Source organism: Stegostoma tigrinum, chromosome 4 (assembly GCF_030684315.1).
Source record: "Stegostoma tigrinum isolate sSteTig4 chromosome 4, sSteTig4.hap1, whole genome shotgun sequence".
NCBI lineage: Eukaryota > Metazoa > Chordata > Chondrichthyes > Orectolobiformes > Stegostomatidae > Stegostoma > Stegostoma tigrinum.
The window spans coordinates 44223391-44245376 of record NC_081357.1 but is presented as its reverse complement, the minus strand read 5'-3'; the positions used below and the strand labels follow the sequence as shown (position 1 = coordinate 44245376).

The 21986-nt window shown below is 42.6% G+C and overlaps 1 protein-coding gene across 2 annotated transcripts in view; it reads right to left on the bottom strand.

The window, feature by feature from the left end:
• LOC125452745 (cAMP-specific 3',5'-cyclic phosphodiesterase 7B-like) overlaps window positions 1-17989 on the bottom strand; it is a 151683-nt gene extending 133694 nt beyond the window's left edge. The window contains exon 1 of one of the 2 annotated variants that reach the window (XM_048531503.2): window positions 17569-17989. In XM_048531503.2, coding sequence (XP_048387460.1) covers window positions 17569-17589 — 21 coding nt within the window. In that variant the 5' untranslated portion in view covers window positions 17590-17989. Of the gene's footprint in view, window positions 1-7801; window positions 8090-17568 lie in introns of those variants that run through there. The other variant, XM_048531504.2, reaches the window with a different exon arrangement.
• Between the last annotated feature and the right edge of the window lie 3997 nt (window positions 17990-21986).

Genomic DNA, 21986 nt, shown 5'->3' with positions numbered 1-21986 from the left:
CAGCACTCTGCCCAAAATTCAGAGACTAATTACCAACGAAAATCATGCTTTAATTCCAGTTGCAAACATCTTTTGCAATTTTCAATACAAATGGACACGGCATGCATACTTTGCTCTGTCTTTGGATTAAACCCTTTAAAAGACATTCAGTCAAACAACGTGCTGTGGGATTCCTCCAATATGTCATTGTTTGTAAGATTCACACATTACAGTGGTGACAACACCTATTGACATAGCTTCACATTTAGCTAGGCTACAACAGAATAAAGGACACATAAGGCTTCCAGAGGCGATACTATATTTGTCCAAACGAGTCAGTCTACCACTTTATGGCTCAAGAGGTGGTCAAAGAAGAAAGTCAGAGGAGCACATCAGGCAGCCAGTATATAATGATATGCAATTAACAGCTGCAAAATTATCCAGTGACCAAGCACCAGGAATTACCTGGGGCCTTATGCGTCCCATGAGGCTTCACTTGGCAGTCAGAGGTCTTCCACCAAATTCAGTACTCAAGGGAGAGCTCACTTAAAATACACAATGGATTATATATGATAGAATACAAACCATACACCATCACCAATATTTGTCGCATTTATACAATTCACAGAGAAATGAAATGTTAGCACTTCAGTGGTAAGTAGTCCTGAGAGTTGAGTTAAGAATTGCATTTTGAAGAGCTGGCATGCATGGCAGTTGAAACAGACTGTAAAATATAGGTCATGACATTCACCCACTGCTTTCTGCACAGTTTTGAGTGAACTATTTATGTAGGAGGCAAGTTAGTAAGTAAGGTAAATGTCAACTAGCAGCACGTGCACAAGTCTTTCGAGCTGCAAATCTCCTTTATCTCTTCCATTCTCAACTGCCAATGGTCCTAACTAGACTGCTGAGCATTATATTTGCTCACTGGTTGTACAGATCTTGGGGTTCTTGGAAGGGCAAAGCTGCAGTGCCAACCCCAGCCCATGTGCCCCCAACATCTCACTCTCCAATCTGAGCACATCAAGGATATGTTCAACAGAACACAGAAGGCACATTTTCTAAAGAAGCAAAAACACAACTTTAAGAGATAATGTCAGAGGCCTGTTAATTAAAACAGACATAATTTCGAAATAGGGGAACTGTGCTCTAGAAGATCTGGAAAATCTCACAAAATTCAACAAAGACCCAATTGAACTGTACAATATTGTGAAGTAACATTATACTCTTCCAACACTTTTGGCCAAATCTCATAAACAAGTAAAATGTTCCAACTCTCAGAAATGCATCAAAGCAGTAAACATAGAACATAGAACATAGAACATAGAACAGTACAGCACAGAACAGGCCCTTCAGCCCACAATGTTGTGCCGACCATTGATCCTCATGTATGCACCCTCAAATTTCTGTGACCATATGCATGTCCAGCAGTCTCTTAAATGACCCCAATGACCTTGCTTCCACAACTGCTGCTGGCAACGCATTCCATGCCTTCACAACTCTCTGTGTAAAGAACCCGCCTCTGACATCCCCTCTATACTTTCCACCAACCAGCTTAAAACTATGACCCCTCGTGCTAGCCATTTCTGCCCTGGGAAATAGTCTCTGGCTATCAACTCTGTCTATGCCTCTCATTATCTTGTATACCTCAATTAGGTCCCCTCTCCTCCTCCTTTTCTCCAATGAAAAGAGACCAAGCTCAGTCAACCTCTCTTCATAAGATAAGCCCTCCAGTCCAGGCAGCATCCTGGTAAACCTCCTCTGAACCCTCTCCAAAGCATCCACATCTTTCCTATAATACGGCGACCAGAACTGGATGCAGTATTCCAAGTGCGGTCTAACCAAAGCTTTATAGAGCTGCAACAAGATCTCACGACTCTTAAACTCAATCCCCCTGTTAATGAAAGCCAAAACACCATATGCTTTCTTAACAACCCTGTCCACTTGGGTGGCCATTTTAAGGGATCTATGTATCTGCACACCAAGATCCCTCTGTTCCTCCACACTGCCAAGAATCCTATCCTTAATCCTGTACTCAGCTTTCAAATTCGACCTTTCAAAATGCATCACCTCGCATTTATCCAGGTTGAACTCCATCTGCCACTTCTCAGCCCATCTCTGCATCCTGTCAATGTCCCGCTGCAGCCTACAACAGCCCTCTATACTGTCAACGACACCTCTGACCTTTGTGCCGTCTGCAAACTTGCTGACCCATCCTTCAATCCCCTCATCCAAGTCATTAATAAAAATTACAAACAGTAGAGGCCCAAGGACAGAGCCCTGTGGAACCCCACTCACCACTGACTTCCAGGCAGAATATTTTCCTTCTACTACCACTCGCTGTCTTCTGTTGGCCAGCCAATTCTGTATCCAAGCAGCTAAGTTCCCCTGTATCCCATTCCTCCTGACCTTCTGAATGAGCCTACCATGGGGAACCTTATCAAATGCCTTACTGAAGTCCATATACACCACATCCACAGCTCAACCCTCATCAACTTTTCTAGTCACATCCTCAAAAAACTTGATAAGGTTTGTGAGGCATGACCTACCCCTCACAAAGCTGTGTTGACTGTATTTGATCAAGCCATGCTCCTCCAGATGGTCATAAATCCTATCCCTCAGAATCCTTTCTAACACCTTGCAGACAACAGACGTGAGACTTACTGGTCTGTTATTCCCGGGGATTTCCCTATTTCCTTTCTTGAAGAGAGGAATTACACTTGCCTCTCTCCAGTCCTCAGGTACGACTCCAGTGGAGAGTGAGGATGCAAAGATCTTCACAAGTGGCGAAGCAATTTCATTTCTCGCTTCCCAACGCAGCCGAGGACAAATCTGGTCCGGGCCTGGCGACTTGTCAATCTTAATGTTTGACAAAATTTTCAGCACATCAGCTTCCTCTATCTCTATCCATTCCAGCATGCACACCTGCTCTTCAAAGGTTTCATTCACTACAAAGTTCATTTCTTTCATAAAGACAGAAGCAAAAAACTCATTTAGGGCTTCCCCTACCTCCTCAGGCTCCACACACAAGTTCCCTATGCTATCCCTGATCGGCCCTACTCTTTCTTTGACCATTCTCTTATTCCTCACATAAGTGTAAAATGCCTTTGTGTTTTCCCTGATTCCTTCTGCCAAGCCTTTCTCGTGCCCCCTCCTGGCTCTCCTCAGACCATTCTTGAGCTCCTTCCTTGCCTGCGAGTAATCCTCTCTAGCTGAACTTGACCCTAGCTTCCTTCACCTTATGTAAGCTGCCTTCTTCCTTTTCACAAGAAGCTCCACCGCTCTCGTCATTCAAGGTTCCTTTATCTTACCCCTTCTTGCCTGTCTCAGAGGGACATATTTACTCATCACTCGCAACAACTGTTCCTTAAACAGTCTCCACATGTCTATAGTTCCCTTACCATGGAACAATTGCTCCCAGTCCATGCTTCCTAACTCGTGACTAATTGCGTCATAGTTTTCTCTTCCCCAATTAAATATTCTCCCATTTTGCCTAATCCTCTCCTTCTCCATAGCTATGTAGAATGTGAGGCAGTTATGGTCACTATCACCAAAATGCTCTCCCACCATAAGATCTGATACCTGCCCCGGCTCGTTTCCGAGCACCAAGTCTAGAATGGCCTCTCCCCTCGTCGGCCTGTCAACGTACTGCGTTAGGAAACCCTCCTGAACACACCTTACAAATACAGCTCCATTCAAATCTTCTGCTCGAAGCAGGTTCCAATCAATATTAGGAAAGTTAAAGTCACCCATTACAACAACCCTACTGCGACCACACTTTTCCAAAATCTGTCGACCTATGCTTTCTTCAATCTCCCTGCTGCTATTGGGGGGCCTGTAGTAAACCCCTAACGAGGTGACTGCTCCCTTGCTGTTCCTAATTTCCACCCATACTGACTCAGTAGGCAGATCTTCCTCGACAATGGAAACTTCTGTAGCTGTGATACCCTCTCTGATTAGTAGTGCTACACCCCCTCCTCTTTCCCCCCCCTCCCTATTCTTTTTAAATGTTCTAAACCCTGGAACATCCAGCAACCATTCCTGCCCATGAGAAACCCATGTCTCTGTTATGGCCACAACATCATAGCACCAGGTACTGATCCATGCTCTAAGTTCATCACTTTTATTCCTGATACTCCTTGCATTAAAGCAAACACACTTTAACCGATCCCTTGGTTCCTTCCCAGGAAAATCCTTCCCACTAGCTGGTCTACCTCTTGCTACTGCCTCACCTGCATCAACTCTCACCTCCAGTATACAGCTCAGGTTCCCACCCCCCTACCATACTAGTTTAAACCTTCTCGAACTACTCGAGCAAACCTTCCACCCAGGACATTGGTCCCCTTCCAGTTCAGACGCAACCCGTCCTTCTTTTACAGGTCCCACCTTCCCCAGAAGGCATCCCAATTATCTACATATCTGAAGCGCTCCCTCCTACACCGGCTGCGTAGCCACGTGTTCAGCTGCGCCCGCTCCCTGTTCCTTGCCTCGCTATTTCGTGGCACTGGTAGTAAACCAGAGAACACTACTCTGTTCATCCTGCTCTGCAGCTTCCATCCTAACTCCCTGAAATCACTTTTTATATCCTCAATCCTATTTCTGGCTATATCATTTGTGCCAATATGTAACACGATTTCTGGCTGTTCGCCCTCCCCTTTTAGAACCTTATACACCCGATCGGAGACATCCCGGACCCTGGCACCAGGGAGAATGACATATTCACCTAACCTTTCAATTTACTCTTCAGTGCCTTTTATTGAATTTCAAAAACAAATAGTGAAGAAAAGCAACAGTCAGAAGAAAATAATTCCACTACCATCATAGACCTCTCATATCACCATTAGTACATTCTCATAATTGCATGTATTTACAACTATGTATCTGGCACTACTGTTAAAACATTCTTGCTTGCAGGAGAAGTTATACAGAATTTGTTGTTACATTAATGCCATGACTTATATTGTAAAAAGTCCCCTGCAAGTGAACTCCCCCTAAGAATGCATTTCAGAGTGGCACAGAACTTTCTTAAAACATATGTCAAACCATATATGTGTGGTACAAACATACTTTGAGGACACTTTTAATATCATGCTGAATTTCCTCAATGGACCAATTGCAACAAAGCTTAATTTTTTTTTTCACCTTATTCCTCATTTCACCTCATTCCTTCAATATTGACCAGAATGGCATCAACTGTGGTCAGGTAGCACCTTAAACACATTAAAATTCCCAGGACATTTTACCGGAATATTATGAAACATAAATATGACACTGAACCACATTGAGAGAATTAGAGCAGGTGACCAAAAGTTAGATCAAAGAGGTAGGATAAAGGAAGGAAAATGATGAAGAGAGGATTAGAATTCCTGAGTCTAAGGTCCAGCAACAGTTAGCAGGACCGTGAATGATGGATCAATTAAAATTGAAGATGTGCCCAGGATAATGTTAGATAAGAGGATGTTCACAAATGGTTGCACAATGTTAAGTAGCATCCACAACTCAATTACATCCACAATCTTAAAAATGTAATCTTTCCACCTGTGTGCTTAAGAAACTATATGCAATGACAGGACCTGGGAAGCTTGCTTTGACAGCATCTTTAATATTCACAAACTAGAGAAAATAAGTGCAGCAGACACAACGGAACACCATCATGTGCAAGTTTCCCTCTAAGCAAACACTATCCTGACTAGATTATATTGCCTTTTTTTCACTGTATCCGGCAGTTCCTTGTTTAAGCACACTGAGTGTATACCAATACCAGGTGTGTCATAGTATTTCAAAGCAGCAGCTGGCAGCCCACCTTCTCAAGGGCAATTCGGGATGGACAGGAAATGTTCTTCTTGCCAAAATCATGAATTCTTTTTTGATTCCTCAAGCAGACAGATTTAAAGGAATGCAAAAACCTTATCGCATGAAGGTGTGGAGCTCCAGGAGTTTGCAGCATTTGGGATGGGCAAACACCATGGGAGGATTCACAAACAACCTTTTTTTGGGCAGAGGCAACGGAGAGCTTGATTATCACAAGTTTGTAGTGTCATCCACACACCGCAGAATGCAATACTCAAAACTGGACAATAGTTCAAAGAAAGAGTGACGCTGATCTACAGTAGCAGAATCATTTTTGCTGACTTACAACAACAACATTTTACATACAGGATAGCAGCCCTTGTTGTATCCAATTCAATTTTAACAACTTGCCACAGGTGGATATGATCCCATAGACTTATGATTGCTAAGCCAGAGCCATGACAACTTCACTATTCCTCATAGAATCCCTACAGTGTGGAACCAGGCCATTCTGCAGATCGAGTCCACAACAACCCTCCAAAGAGCATCCAACCTAACCCCACGCTATTCCTCTAACCTTGCATGTCACAGAGCCATTTCCCCTAGCCTACACATTCCTGGACACAACGGACAATTTAGCATGGTCAATCCATCTACCCTGTACATCTCTGGACTCTGGGAGGAAACCGAAGCACCAGAGGAAACCCATGCACTCATGGGGAGAACAGATGGTCACCCAAGCATGGAATCAAACCTGGTTCCCTGGCACTGTGAGGAAGTAGTGCTAACCACTGAGTCACCATGCTACCTCTGCTATTTACATCCATTTGGACTTGGTTCAACGGAACATCAAAAGCACAAAAACTATATCTTTTGGTAACAATTGCAAACTCTGTGATTTCTTGCCACAATGCTATCTGTTGTTCCATCTATTTGCTTGGTTTAACATGATAAATCCTGAGCTGGCCTTCATACCTTGTACTTTCTGCACCATCATGTCTTTACTTTTACTTCCACAGACACTGCACCCAAAATTTCAGTCTGTGGTAGATGAGGACACCTATTAATTTGGGGCCATAAAGGAGTATGAGTAGGTTTCTATTCAGTCGGAGAGTTTTTGCACTGGCAAACACACTATCAAGCTTGGTTATCATGTATTCCACAGTTCAGCATTCTGCTACAATAACATTAATTACCCAAGTTCTAGCAAGCAAAAAAAACTTTGTGAACTAGTAATAAGGAGCGCTGTGATTGCCTGCAGAACCATAACCCAGCACCTTCAGAAAGGTGGACAGAAGGAAAGGAAAAGCCCTATAATAATGGGTAACTTACTACATAAACAACCACACAGTGCCCTCATTACAATGCAAGCTCTTTATGATAGTGCAATTTCGTACAACAGAACAACTTTAAATAATACACATACATGTCTGAAGGAACATCTTATTAAGATGTCTGAATTTTCTGAAGAAGGGTCCCAACCCAAAACATCATCTTTCCTGCTCCTCTGATGCTGCTTGGCCTGTTGTGCTCCTCCAGCTCCACACTGTGTCATCTCTTGTCAATAAAGTCTTTTTGTTTTGATCATGGGAAACCAATCCAATGATAAAGAGATGAAAGATTTCAATGACATGCACCTTTCAGACATTTTCTGACAACATATCAATAATTCCTAATCATGGACTATTTAAAAATAAATGCACCTTCACATCAATAACCTAGGTTTTTCTTCTGAGCAATTCCATCGGATGAAAGCCACCCACTTTACAAAGCTATAAAATACTCGAGTAAAATCAATTAGAGTACCATTAACTTAATTTCTAATAAAGGTAATCATCTCACTCACGAATCACAAATGTTGCTACCATCGGAATTGCAATAATAATCACTAGAGAAGTACAGAAGGTATAAACAAGAGCACACCCTAAGCTCAATTACCTGAGTCCACGTTCACATCAAGCCCCAATCATACATCAGTACTTTGTTCACTGACCTATACTGGTTCCTGATTCATTAATTTTAAAGTTCTTACCTGTGTTTTCAGATTTCTGAATGGCTTTACCTCTTCCGTGTCTATGATATCCTTTGGCCCTACACTGGCCACATATTCCCACTTTTGGCCTCCCAAGGCATGAGCAAAATCGTGCAGAGTTTCATCTGAATAATCATGGTGAGCTCCACTGTCTGCTTGAGGCAGCTTAACAGCTTTGGTCTGGCAGTGTTACTTATAGCAGTTCTTGGGTGCCCAGAAAGTCAGACGCTCTCAACAGTGCTCCACTTTAAGGTAAGGTAAAAAGAAGTTAAACCTTATAATTTGTGACTTCCATCAAGAAGTGGAGTAAATTCGAAAAACACGAACCTCTTATATTTTGCACCCAACGACCTGCTAAAGTTCATTTGTTATACCCCCTATCAGGCTTCCAAATCTCTTAACCAAAGAGATTTTAAGTATTTTAGATTATTGATGTCCTGTTCTCAATAATTAGTAAAGAAACCAGTAACTTGGAATGATTCTGTAAACTTAATACAGCAACTGAGTTCTCAACATAACTCAAATAATTTTCTGCAAATGATTAAGTTTGGTGTTACGCAATGGTTTGAATTTCAGAACTCTAATGTCTAAGCCCATTCCAATATTGTTCTCCTTAACTGACACAGATTGGATAAGCCATTGGCTGCGCCAATTCTGTGGTCCCTGAATCTCTATTGTGCTTGCTCAATGTTTTTAAATAACAGAATTTTTGCAGAGGGTTCACTTCAAGAAAATAAGGGTCATAAAACAACAAAGTAATGACAGACCAACCTGTTCCTGGAAACTATGGTTACTCTTTGTATAAAGTATAAATTGTGAAGATGAAATATTTATTTCTAATTCAGTGACTATTTTTGTGAAATTTACACTTAAGGCCAGGAATACTGGTGTGAAAGATTGCATTTTTGGCACTTTGGCCAGCTGCAACTAGCACTTTCTTTTCAGACGTAGCTTATGTGAAATGCACAGTAGAGCCCTTTCTACTCTGCCTCAACAAATATATCTTAACCCTGAGCTCAAAAGGATACCCTTACAATAACAATGTAATCTTTTCCTCTAATTCTTACAAAGCTCAGAATTCCAGAGGAAAATTGTATTTTCTTTCCAGCAGTGTTGTTAGAGTCAATTTTATGCAACTGGCCTACAATTAAGATTCAGGTTACGCAAATCCAACGTAAGATCTTGATAGTTAACAGAGAAAGGAAATACAATTCCATTAAATTGCATTGTATTTGAAAGCAACTAAAGGAATAGCACATTTATTATGCTAATGAGTCCCTTCTTTACATTTAAAAGTTCTGCTTCATACAAAGAGACGATATTCTTTGTTTGGATTCTGCAGTCCAATAACTGTATTTAAAGCCTAAACAATGATCTTGATTTCTCCTTGTTAAAGATCTATATTTATATAAAATGAAAGCAAAGGCGTCACATTTCTGAAATATTTAAATAGTATGTATTGTGGCATATTCAGCATTTTGAATTCTTGATTTTCTCAGCAAAATGTTGATACATATATTTTATATTCATGTTATGTATCTGTAGATATGCACCAAAAGCTATAACATTATGAGGAAATGTGCCCTAATGAAATGAAAAAAAAACTGTTTTTGTGTCAGACAATGGAAGGCAGTTAAATATTAAGGAAATCCACATATATTACAGCACGCTTTGTGGTTAGGTCAGAATGTGTGACTAGGATAAATTAACATACACATCACAGCTCTTGAAAGGCACCATTCCAACAGTTTTTTTCTTTAATGTGACATTTAAACACAAGTAGTCTTTCACCCTATGATCTGACGTTTTGTTTTGTGAGATTTCCTTTCTCTAGGTCTCAATAGCCTTCCACCAGCCTTTGGGATCTGTCACTTTTTAGGTTCATTTTCACTTATGCTCCTTGTTATTGTCTGATAGATGGTTTTCAAGGAATTAATCAACTAATCAATAACCTGAGACTGCTTTCAGCAGTCCATGGCTCTGCTTATCTCTCAATAATGTAAACAGAAAATGGGAACATAAGAACATTAGAACTGGGAGCAGGATGAGGGAAATCAGCCCCTTAAGCCTGTTCTACTATTTGATGCTACCATCGCCGATTTTGTCTTTACTTCAAACCAACTTTACTGCCTGCTCCTCATAACCCGTCGACCCATTACTAATTTAAAAATCTGTCTATCTCCTCCTTAAACTTATTCAATATCCCATCACTCATTGAACTCTACGTTAATAAATTCCACAGATTTGTGATCCTAATAAGGAAACGGGACAGAATGATACCAAAGAGCATCTCAAAATTTTCAGAGATTGCTGGACAGACATCCGACATATTCATGCAGAATTGTAATTTTAATATAGTTTAAAATATTAAATAGGTTTTACAAAAGAGATAACTAGATACAACTCCAGAAGTAAAGCCTGGACTATTTATATAACGATACATTCTATACAAAACATGAGCGAGGGATAGGGGGTGGATAATGAACAGGGAGGACTTCCCATCCCATCGATCCCTCACCCATCTCCAACACTCACCCTCCTAGTCCCCTCTCTCTGGTTTCTTACCTGCAATCAACCTGTTCATCCAGAAACGTTGATGTGACATTAGTATAGTCCTAATCTCTTTGCCACTCTCACCTCGAACCTATCTCCTTCTGAACTTACTGATCTCTCTACCCTCAGATCCAACTCTGCCTTTGTAATCAAACCTGCTGACAAGGTTAATGCTGTTGTCATACGGAATATCTACCTCTACCTTACCAAGGCTGAACGCCAACTGGCAGGCACCTCCTCCTTTCTCTCCTAGCCCATTGCCCACCATTGAACATCTGGCTTTCATCTCCAAGACTGTCAACATCATCATCATCTGGAATCCCCCCACAACAGTTTTCTACCTCACCATCCCTCAATCCTGCACAACCCGTTCCTACCTTCTTCCCAAAATCCTCAAACGGGACTGCCTGGGCAGGCGCATTGCTTCTGCCTGTTCCAGCTCCTTGTAACTTATCGTTTCTTAGCCTGACGTGATATTTTTTTCCCCTTGTCCAGTTCCTCTCCTCTTTCATCTGGGATTGTTCAGGCACTTTACGTCAGTTTCAAAATTTCTGCTTTGGAGGCACCAGCCTCCTCTTCACCTTGGAAGTTCAATCCCTTTACACACTCATCCCCCATCAGGAATGGCCGGGAGTGCTCTGCTTCTTCCCAGAATAAAAGCCTGAACCATTGCCATCCACTACCACCCTCCTCCGCCAGGCTGAACTTGTCTTCACCCTGAACAAATTCCTTTTTAACTCCTCCCACTTTCTTCAGGTTAAACATGTGGCCCTGGGTACCAGCAATGGGCCTCAGTTATACTTGTCTCTTTCTGGGGCATGTTGAACATTGTTCCAGTCCTTCTTGTGTCCCTTTCCACAACTCTTCTTCTGGTACATCTTTGACATTGTTAGTGCTGCCTCCCTTTCTCATCTGGAATTGGAAATAATTAGCAAATTTTTTTGCTTCCAATTTCCAACTTGCCTTCACATTCACCTGGTCTATCTTTGAATCCTTATTCCCTTCCTTGACATCGCTGTTTCCATTTCTGGGGATTGGCTGGTCACAATGTCCACTACAAACCCACCAACTCCCACAGTTACCTGAACTATACATTCACACACTCTGCTTCCTGTAAGGATTCCATTCCATTCTCCCAGTTTGACCATCCCTGTTGCATCTGTTCTGAAGATACTACCTTCTATAGCGGGACCTCAGGAATGTCCATTCTTTTCCTCAACTGAGGATTTCCCATCACCATGATTGATGGCACCCTCAGCCCTATCTAACACGTTTGGGCCTTACCCCTTCCCTTCCCTCCCACAACAATGATAGGGTCTTTCTGGTCCTCACTTTCCTTCCCACTAGCCTCTATATCCAAAGCTGCCATTTCCGTGAACTGCAGTGGGATGCCATCACCACATACACACTCTGCTCCCCTCCCTTGTCAGCATTTCATAGGGACACACTTGTCCACTCCTCCAATCCCAACACCTCCCCACACCCCCACAGAACATCACCTTACAATTACTAAGTTGCAATACTTGCGTGTTTCCTCCCACCCCCTCCTAACTATCCAAGAGCCCAGACACACCTTCTGGGTAAAGTAGCGATTTATATCCACTTTGTTCAATCTACTGCATTCGCTGCTCACACTGCAGTCTCCTCTATACTAGGGAGACGAAACACAGACTGGGTATCTGCATTGCAGAATACCCACATTCTGTTCAAAAAAATGACCCTGGGCATCCAGTTTCCTGCCACTTTATAACACACCACAATGTTCCCATGGCAACAATCCTGTCTTGGGCCTGCTGCAGTGCTCCAGTCATGCTCATTGCAAGCTAGGGAAACAATTCCTCGTCTTCCACCATAATACCTTACAGCTTTCAGGGTCAACAAAGTTTTTTTTAATAATTGTAGAACATGAACAGCCTCCTCCCTGTTTGTTACCCCGTCCAACTATACCCATAGGCCCTGATATGTATGGGTTTCTCCCAGCACAGCCAAACCATTTCCCAACATTTATCTCTCTCTCAGCTTATCATCAGCAATCTCCTTGGATGGCTATCCCTGTTTGCTCTCTCTCTCTGCACACCATCCATGTACTGTGTTCACACCCTCACCTTCTCCATCATTGCCATAGGCATTACCCCATCCCAACTATTTTCAGTTCTGACAAAGGTCTCAAAACATTAACTCAGCTTTTCTCTCTACAGATACTGCCAGGCCTGCTGAGTTTCTCCAGCACTTTCAGGCTTCCAACATTTCCACCATTTTCTTTTATATTCCCACAGGTCTGTCTCTGAATGTCAGTTCACTGATCAGTTCTTCATCACAGCACAATAAATTAATTTTGTTTGTTTTTTAGTGCAAGCTCCATTTTATCCTTGCCCTGCACTGGCACATTGTTACGTGCATTTATTACTAATCTTCTTTTGATCTGCCTTCATGAGTTATCGAAAAATCTGAAGTTGATTTGTATCAAATACTTTTTACAAACAGCAGCACTAAGTGCTTCTTTTATGCACACAAATACTAAACCAAACAGGCCTTTATATTGTAAGAATCATGTGGACACGTACACTTTTGTTACTATACCTACAGCCAACTGGATTACCCCTGTGCTGTGTAATTCCATAAAGTTTGTCACTCTGAACACCCTTAGCCCCAGACCTTACTTATTACTGGCCCAGATCAGCGTTCTTGAAAATCAGTAATGTGGGACCAGGAAGCAATCTGATGATTCAAAAATGTTAATGCCATGCTGATGTATTCAATTAATTAGATTACCGAGTAGACAACAAACATTACTTTAATGTGAATTATTCACAAAGGGACAAGGTTGACATTTATGACCAAAAAAAAGCCTTGTTTGACAACATACAGGTACAAGGAAAAATACTACTTTGTCAAAGTAATGTGTTTTGTGAGTGGCCCAATATGTTTTTGGACTGCAAGGAAGTTGCCAAAATAGTACGTCATGATGTCAGGAAGTACGCATGTGAGGGGGGAGGCAAGGGAACTAGCTGTAGCTTCCTTTTATATATAAACAAGCTTTCTAGTCTCTTTAACCTGTATTCTGAAATACATTGCAGAAATCCATTTGTGGCATGGCAGGCATTTGGTTTCCAAAAAATGTAAACTGAATGTCAGAACTGATGGCAAATTATTTACACCATCCCAACAGTCGTGACTATTAAATTTAATGTCACAAGATTTGTATGTAAAAGTGTGTGACATTTAAAAAATGATTATTCACACATTCAGGAAAACTTAAAATAAACAACACTTCAAACTGGAAATGATAGGAAAGGACTCTCGCATCTCTGGCAAAATTTAAAAAAACAAATCACATGAATACTGTATCTATAGAGGAACTGGTGGCAAAGTGGATCCTTAATTCAAGAAAGTAGATTCAAATCCCACCCAGGCTATTAAGAATAAGATTTTCTCTGTCAGGAGTATTAAAGGGCCAATAGAAAATGAGTTTGTTCAGTCTTGATCCAACTCCCTGTGGGTTCAGATGAATAGAACAGAACTGCACATAATTCAACACAAATTGGCACTTTCACTTGGGGGTCACAGAGACGGCCAGTGTGGGAAATTATAAAATAAATCACACTGGTGCAATAGGAGGTGATCTGAATTTGGAATTGAAGCATATATTTGAAATATGGTTTAGGGAAGTTCATTGTATCTCAATTTATGAGATAACTGACAGGGATAGGCAGAAATGAAGATTTTTGAAATGTCACTAACAAAACTAGTATTCACTGCTCATCCTTAACTGAATGGCTTGCTAGGCCTCCTCCAACTCAGATTAGGAATCTGCCACACATAGAATGGGAAAAGACTGCGCATTTCACTCCTGAAAGGAATTCGTGAACCAGTTGAACTTTTAAAACAAGTCACCAGCAACAGTTACTTTTATGAAGCCTACATTTTTAGTTCATTTGCTTTTAAATTGCATTCATTTGCTCAAACTGCTGGGGTGAAAATGAACTCAAACATTTATCATTAGTTTAAGACTTTGGATTACTTATTCAGTAACTGTTACATAGCTATTCCTTCAGCAATTTTCCACAACCAACAGTGAATAGTTAAAGAATTACTGGCTTATTATTAACATGACTTGTTTCCATGCAGAGTTCAGAATTTTCTGTCTTCATCTGGTCCAATGATTTATGACAGTAAAACGGCTCCTACATGATTCCAGAGGATATAATTCTGACAGAATTTGTGCAGTGATCTTCATTTTCCTGAATTTGTATTTAAGACTCAATTGTACAGGTGTTTCTTAACACCTTTAACGGTAATATCAAAAGATTTATTTAAATATTTAATTATGAATTGTCTTAATGAATTGTGAACCGCAACCATCTCACCCTTCCTTTTTTGACAAGTAACATGTTGGAGCAATGATGAGAAGAACAAAGATCATTTAGATAAACTGTAGTCTGATTAACATTGTAATTTCAAAGTGTAGTTACAATAGACAAAGAGTTACAAAATACACAAAAAGACGGCTATAAAAGTATTAACTTGAAAGAGAACATAACCCATGAGTGCTGTGGGCACAAGTTAAAAAAAAACTTTCTCAGAAGCAAAAAGATCAATAAATTGCTCCTTAATATAGGCAATATTGCATGGACATTAGTAGAACATAGAACAGCACAGCACAGTACAGGCCCTTTGGCCCACGATGTTGTGCCGAACTTTCATCCTAATCCTAAGGTTTATCTAACCTCCACTCCTACCTTATACTATCACCCACATGCCGATCTAATAGCCATTTAAATGCCCCTAATGAGGCCAACTCCACTACCCTCTCTGGCGATTTAGAGTGGGATTTAAGTTCAATCCAACACAAAGCACATGATGCAGGGGAGATTTTTGAGGTTTTGACATTTTTTTCTTCCTCCAAACTCTAAGAAGTTCACTACCCATTGGTGAATGACTAATCAGATCATCCGCACTCAGCTGATTTCTTTCAATCGAGATGGCCCTGGGGAGTGAGAAGACTAGACCCAGGCCGCTACCTTATCTACTGGTCTTTCAATGAGTTAAGTCTGGTTTACATTTGGTACCTCCTTACAACTGTGTAACTGATATTGGTAGCAATAACATTGGAAGCAAATCTGCATCCCTTTACTGTGAGATATTATGCCACCCTATGCTAAAGATACAATGCTAGAGACTTTTAAAGTATCCATGTTTAGTTTCCTTTCGCCCTATTGTGCCTCTACCTCTACCAGATGCTCAATTAGGTGTTCAGGAATTTTAAAATATCAGATATACTTAATAGCAACATACAGAGAGAAGTGTGAACCACTAGCAGAGTTTTCTAGTGTCACTCCAGGATTTCACTTCCAATCTCACTCTAGACAGCCCTGGCATGAGCCCACCAGGGTTTGAGCTTCATTATAGATTATAGCTACTGTACAGTCCAAAAATTAGGGGTGGAATTTTCTTGCAGAATTGCAAGTTTCACATGCCAGCTGGAGAGCCACCTAGGGTTTGACAGTAAGGTCCGCTGAACTACACAGTGATCAGGCAGTAGCAGGGCCTTATGCAGGACCTGAAAGACCAGAGGCCTGGATGGAGTAGCCTAACCAGTGAGGGCTGCTGGTCAATCAGCAGCACCAGGGAAGAGACAGGGCTATGTTGGAAGGGCACCTGCAATCCCGGGACACTGTAGGAGCCAGGACAAGCTCGGGGGTGGGAGGGCTGCAGAGGGGGACTGAGGAAAATTGTTTTACGAGTTGGCAGTCATAGGGAGAGGAAGTGAAGTGTGGGTAGCAAGGGCATGGAGGGCTGAAACAGGAACCTATATCTAACGTCAAGTCCCTTGGTTAGACACAAATTAGCTTTGAGTAAAGGATTTCCCCTTCCAGCACTTCCCCCCAACCCAGCGCAGATGACTTACACAGTTGACCTGCCATACGCGGGGAATGGTGACAAGCTCACTTGCTGCTTGGTTAATCTCACTGGTGCCAAGATGAGCCCTTTAAATTGGTCCTTAACTCATCACTTAAGATCTTCAACTGGGAGATGGGTGGGAAGGTCAACCAGGGGCCTTCACACCCAGAACTTGATTCTGGTGGAAGTGCGGCATAGTGCACGAATCTGCTAATTAAATACCCTTCTCACCTACACCACCTACAGCTTCAGGAGCAGATGATCCCCTTGGGTTTGAGTGCCCACTGCACAAATGATCAATCTAATAAGAGCTTATTAAATGTCTAGGAAGTGAGGGCACTGAGTATATAGCAACCTCTCTGCTGAGGAGGATTAGAATGGTGTTAGGTGCTGTAGCACAGTATAAACAGTGTAACCCACCCTTGTACGGCCAAGTCCAGCGACAAACCGTACTGTGTTCTCATATCAGTAGCTACAGTGTAAACACACCCTGAGCTGTGTATCATCTGATGACCCACTGATAATGGCCATCTCCTGACAGTGAAAAGTTGAGAAGAGTTTTCGATTCTCGAATTATTTCTGAACCGTTAACATTAATAAATTTTCCCTGTCTCCTACACATGGTGCTTTAGCTGAAAGGACTCATGTCATTCACACACAGTTCTGTAAAATAAACTCCGGTCAGTGCATCACATTCAAACCTGTATTCCACAGGTTAGCAAGAACAAAAAAAACAGTTTTAGTACGAATAACAATGCTGTACCAGGCTTTAGGAATCCTGGTGTATCTAGCGTATATGCCTCAAAAGGGCAAACCGACATTGAAGCACAGCGCCCTGAGTAAACCTTCACTTCAATACCTAGCGCACTACAGAATAAACTAAACACGCTAAAAATTTCGCACAGTCGTGCGGAGGAGAACAATCATGGAACGGGGAGACAGTTCTCGTTGAAGGGTGGCCTGAGGCTGCTCCTGCCTCTCCTGACTCAGCGAAGGCACAGACCCAGCAGCACATTCTGACTTTCAAACTACAGATAGCGCCAGGGCAGAGCGCCTGCCGCCCCCTGGCTCAGGTCACTCGCATACAGCTCTTACAGTCATCTGTTGATCTTGTTAGTCCGGGCAGATGCACTCCCCTGGAAACCTGACAGATCCACAAATTCAACTGCAAACCTGTTCAGACGTCACTTCAAAAAGCAATCGGCAGCAAAACACAAACCTCCCCCCTTCCTCCCAACATTCACACACACACACAACGACAAATGCATATTTACGTGCCTTTCCTTCACCTTAAAGCTTTTCAGAATACGTACCTCAACCATTAAACAAGACATTTAACCATAGTGGCAGACTGGTGACCCGGGAATGCCTTGCAATCTCTAATTGGTGCGGATCGTTCATGAAGACTCGCTCTGCAGGATCCAGCAACTGCATCCAGGATGAGAAAGCTCACACAGACACTCACACACCTCCCCAAACACAGTAATTTAACAAAAAAAAATCAGCGGACACCAACTGACTCCAGGAAAACACAAGCTCCGCCAGTGTCTCTTGTTGCTTCTATTTTCTCTCTCTGTGGGTCTCAGTTGTTTCAAGCTTCTCCCCAGCCCCCTCCCCCTTTATTGCTGTCAGGAGAAGGAGCGAGTAGAGACGCTGTGCAAGCGAAGCCCTGTCTGGATGGACAGGACACACACACATACACACCATGTGAGGTAGGTGTGCAGGAACAGGGAAGCAGACAGAGAGAGAGAGAAAAGGGGCAGCTCCAGCTCTGGCTCGCTACGGGGTGGAGCGAATGACGCTGGGCCCGGCCCAGCCTCATGTCCCTTCTCCCCGCGATGACTTTCCAGCCTCCAGCACCACCCGCCGTGCTTACATTAACCAGCTCCGCTCGCAGGAATCGGGGGCAGCTTTTTTAAAAACAAAAACAAAATCCTGTGCTCTTTATACTTTTTTTAAAAAAAAATTGCTCGGCTGCCTCCAAATTATTTTTAAAAAATTCATCACTTGGGTTTGTAGAGCTGCTCACTCGACAGACTTTGTGTTGGTGTGGTTAAACCACTGGCCAAAGATTTTTCTTTCTGCAATCCAAACAAAGCTTGTGGTTGGGACGCAAGTTAATATTTCAGGTCTGAGACCTTGCATGAGAAAGCACATCTGAAAGGCTAATTCTTCTTCCACAGACACTGCCAGGTCAGCCGAGTATTTCCAACATTTTCTGATTTTTATTTCAGGTATTCGACATACACAGTGTTCTGCTTTTCCACTCTGTTAGATCGTCTGATTGTCTCTTGGTTCTGAGCTGTTAGAAATGATCACATTTCAGGCTTGGCATCATGAAAGTTCCCCCTCTGCATGCTGCCCGGTTCAGAGACGTCCTTAGAAAGTTGTTTGTTTCTGTGGGCAGAAGAAAGAGGTAGCTATCTTCTGTAACTGGGATTTTTAATGTTCCAAAAGTTATCGGTTTAAACACGAAATAGATCCTTTTCTCTCCAAATTGCTACAAATTAGCTACAAATTGATGGGGTGATAGATTTAAGACAGATGTCAGAGGCGGGTTCTTTACTCAGAGAGTGGTAAGGGCATGGAACGCCCTGCCTGCCAATGTAGTTAACTCAGCCACATTAGGGGCATTTAAACAGTCCTTGGATAAGCACATGGATGATGATGGGATAGTGTAGGGGGATGGGCTTAGATTAGTTCATAGGTCGGTGCAACATCGAGGGCCGAAGGGCCTGTTCTGTGCTGTATTGTTCTATGTTCTATTTTTATTCCAGTTTTGAGTCAGTTCCCTGTCAAATTCAGCACTTATATCCTCTATTTTTTGTTTCCATACTGGGCAAATGTATTTTCAGATCTAGTCTCAGAGACACTAGCCTCCACACAACACAACTGTACAACGTGACTCACATAAACCAATGGACTGGATTTCAAACTAATGCCCTGAAAAATATATTCCATTCTGTGAACATTGTTCTTTATAAAATAAAAACCAAAACAACTGCGGATGCTGTAAATCAGGAACAAGATCAGAAATTGCTGGAAAAGCTCAGCAGATCCGGCAGCATCTGTGAAGAGAAATCAGAGTTAATGTTTTGGGTCCACTCTGATTTCTCTTTCCAGAATCTGCCAGACCTGCTGAGCTTTTCCAGCAATTTCTGTTATTGTTCTTTACCTGATGGCTCTGAAATAATTAAACCATTGACCATTCATGGTTTATTGTTGTCTCGATTGTAACTGAAGAAAAAGAGGATCGAGTTTTAATTAACATTTGGAAAATCTATTTGACAGAAGGAAAATAGAATAGGCAGAATAATTCAGTCAATAACGTTTTTGTGTTTTTAACTTATACCACATGTGTCTTGGTTTATACTGAAAGTGAGTGAGTCATGTTGTGGAAATTGAGTCAGCTGTATGGAGGGTATTTTGCACCTTCGCTCTTGGGGCAGGAATATGTCAGAATAGATCATCCACTTGTCATGGAAAGATGTATCTTAATGTTTGTTCCATTGATTCCAATGGCATAAAAAGTGGGCAGACACAGTACCGCACCAGATTACCGTCTCGAACATAAAGGTGAAATTGTATTCCATGCTACTTTATAACAACAGGGATGTAATGGTAGGTAGCACACAACATATTATCAAGGTCATTGATTTACTGTGATTGAATAAATCAAAAACTTCAGTGCTTTTATTACTTGATGTTCTTGGATTTTAACCAATTCTTATAGGGATTGAATAATCACAACTGTCAGATTTCTATGACGCCTGCAAATCAGAGTCCTTGACTATTTTATGTCCCTTTTCCAATCTGTATTGCATTGTTATCTATCATGTTTTATAATGATAAGATACCCAGGAAGGTTTAGCAAGATAGGGGGAGGGTCTGCGGGATTTGGGGATTTCTAGGCTGGGTTAGGAATAGATAGTAGTGGGGAAGGAGGTGCAGAGATTTGGGGAGCACTGATGAGAAGGAGTCTTAGCAAAGGGTAGAACCAGAGGTGTAAAGTCACATATTGCAGAGGCACAGAGAAAATATATGAACAGTGTGGAAGGACGTCTGTTCATGTGGAATGTTGCTATTGTCTTAGAATATGGAATACATCTTAAATAAAAAAGTCCAGCCTGGAATTTATGGCATGTAAGGAAAATGAGAGGACTGTTCCCTGGCTTGGAATAATAGGGCTGTTATGGAGATGAGAATCTCTTCTGTTTTTGAGCAGTTTGTTTGGTCTATGGAAGAAGTGGAATTGATCATAGGTATTGGACCAAAGGAGTAGTGAACCAGCACATGGCTGTAATGGAAGCTGGTTTCATGTTATGGGAGAAGTGAGAAGATATTTTCAAGATCTGAGGACAAGTATCCGTGTTGTAAAGTCAAACAACATTGAAGAAATTGAACCCTTGAGTTTCTTAGGAAGAAACTGGGAAGATACTTACAATCTAGAGATATTGAAAGGGGCAATATTCTGAATCAGCTGGACAGAGAGGTCCTAGGGCCCTTGAGCAATTAACAGAGAGGCAAAATTTGATAGCTTTAGAGAGGCAAGATCTGGGACCATTGGGAACAGAGGAATTTATTGGTAAACTGGTCCCTTTGCTTTTGGATGCTCCTGATCACCTGGTAGATGAGAATTAATTTAAATGGAAAAATTTGGCAGCCTCCATTATGGGTAAATGATGTACCTACCTGATTTAATAAAATGTGAGGCTGGATGAACACAGCAGGCCAAGCAGCATCTCAGGAGCACAAAAGCTGACGTTTCAGGCCTAGACCCTTCATCAGAGAGGGGGATGGGGTGAGGGTTCTGGAATAAATAGGGAGAGAGGGGGAGGCGGACCGAAGATGGAGAGAAAAGAAGAAAGGTGGAGAGATAGGGAGGGGATAGGTCAGTCCAGGGAAGACGGACAGGTCAAGGAGGTGGGATGAGGTTAGTAGGTAGATGGGGGTGCGGCTTGGGGTGGGAGGAAGGGATGGGTGAGAGGAAGAACTGGTTAGGGAGGCAGAGACAGGTTGGACTGGTTTTGGGATGCAGTGGGTGGAGGGGAAGAGCTGGGCTGGTTGTGTGGTGCAGTGGGGGGAGGGGACGAACTGGGTGGCGCAATGGTAGTATGGCGCACTGACCTCTACATCGCCGAGGCCAGACGCCAACTCTCCGACACCACCTCCTACCGCCCCCTCGATCATACAAGGGTGGCGCAGTGGTAGTATGGCGCACTGACCTCTACATCGCCGAGGCCAGATGCCAACTCTCCGACACCACCTCCTACCGCCCGCTCGATCATAACAAGGGTGGCGCAGTGGTAGTATGGCGCACTGACCTCTACATCGCCGAGGCCAGACGCCAACTCTCCGACACCACCTCCTATCGCCCCCTCGATCATAACAAGGGTGGCGCAGTGGTAGTATGGCGCGCTGACCTCTACATTGCCGAGGCCAGACGCCAACTCTCCGACATCACCTCCTACCGCCCCCTCGATCATAACAAGGGTGGCGCAGTGGTAGTATGGCGCACTGACCTCCACGTCGCCGAGGCCAGACGCCAACTCTCCGACACCACCTCCTACCGCCCCCTCGATCATGACCCCACACCCGAGCACCAAACCATCATTTCCAACACCATTCATGACCTCATCACCTCAAGGGACCTCCCACCCACAGCCACCAACCTCATTGTTCCCCAACCCCGCACGGCCCGTTTCTATCTCCTTCCCAAAATCCACAAACC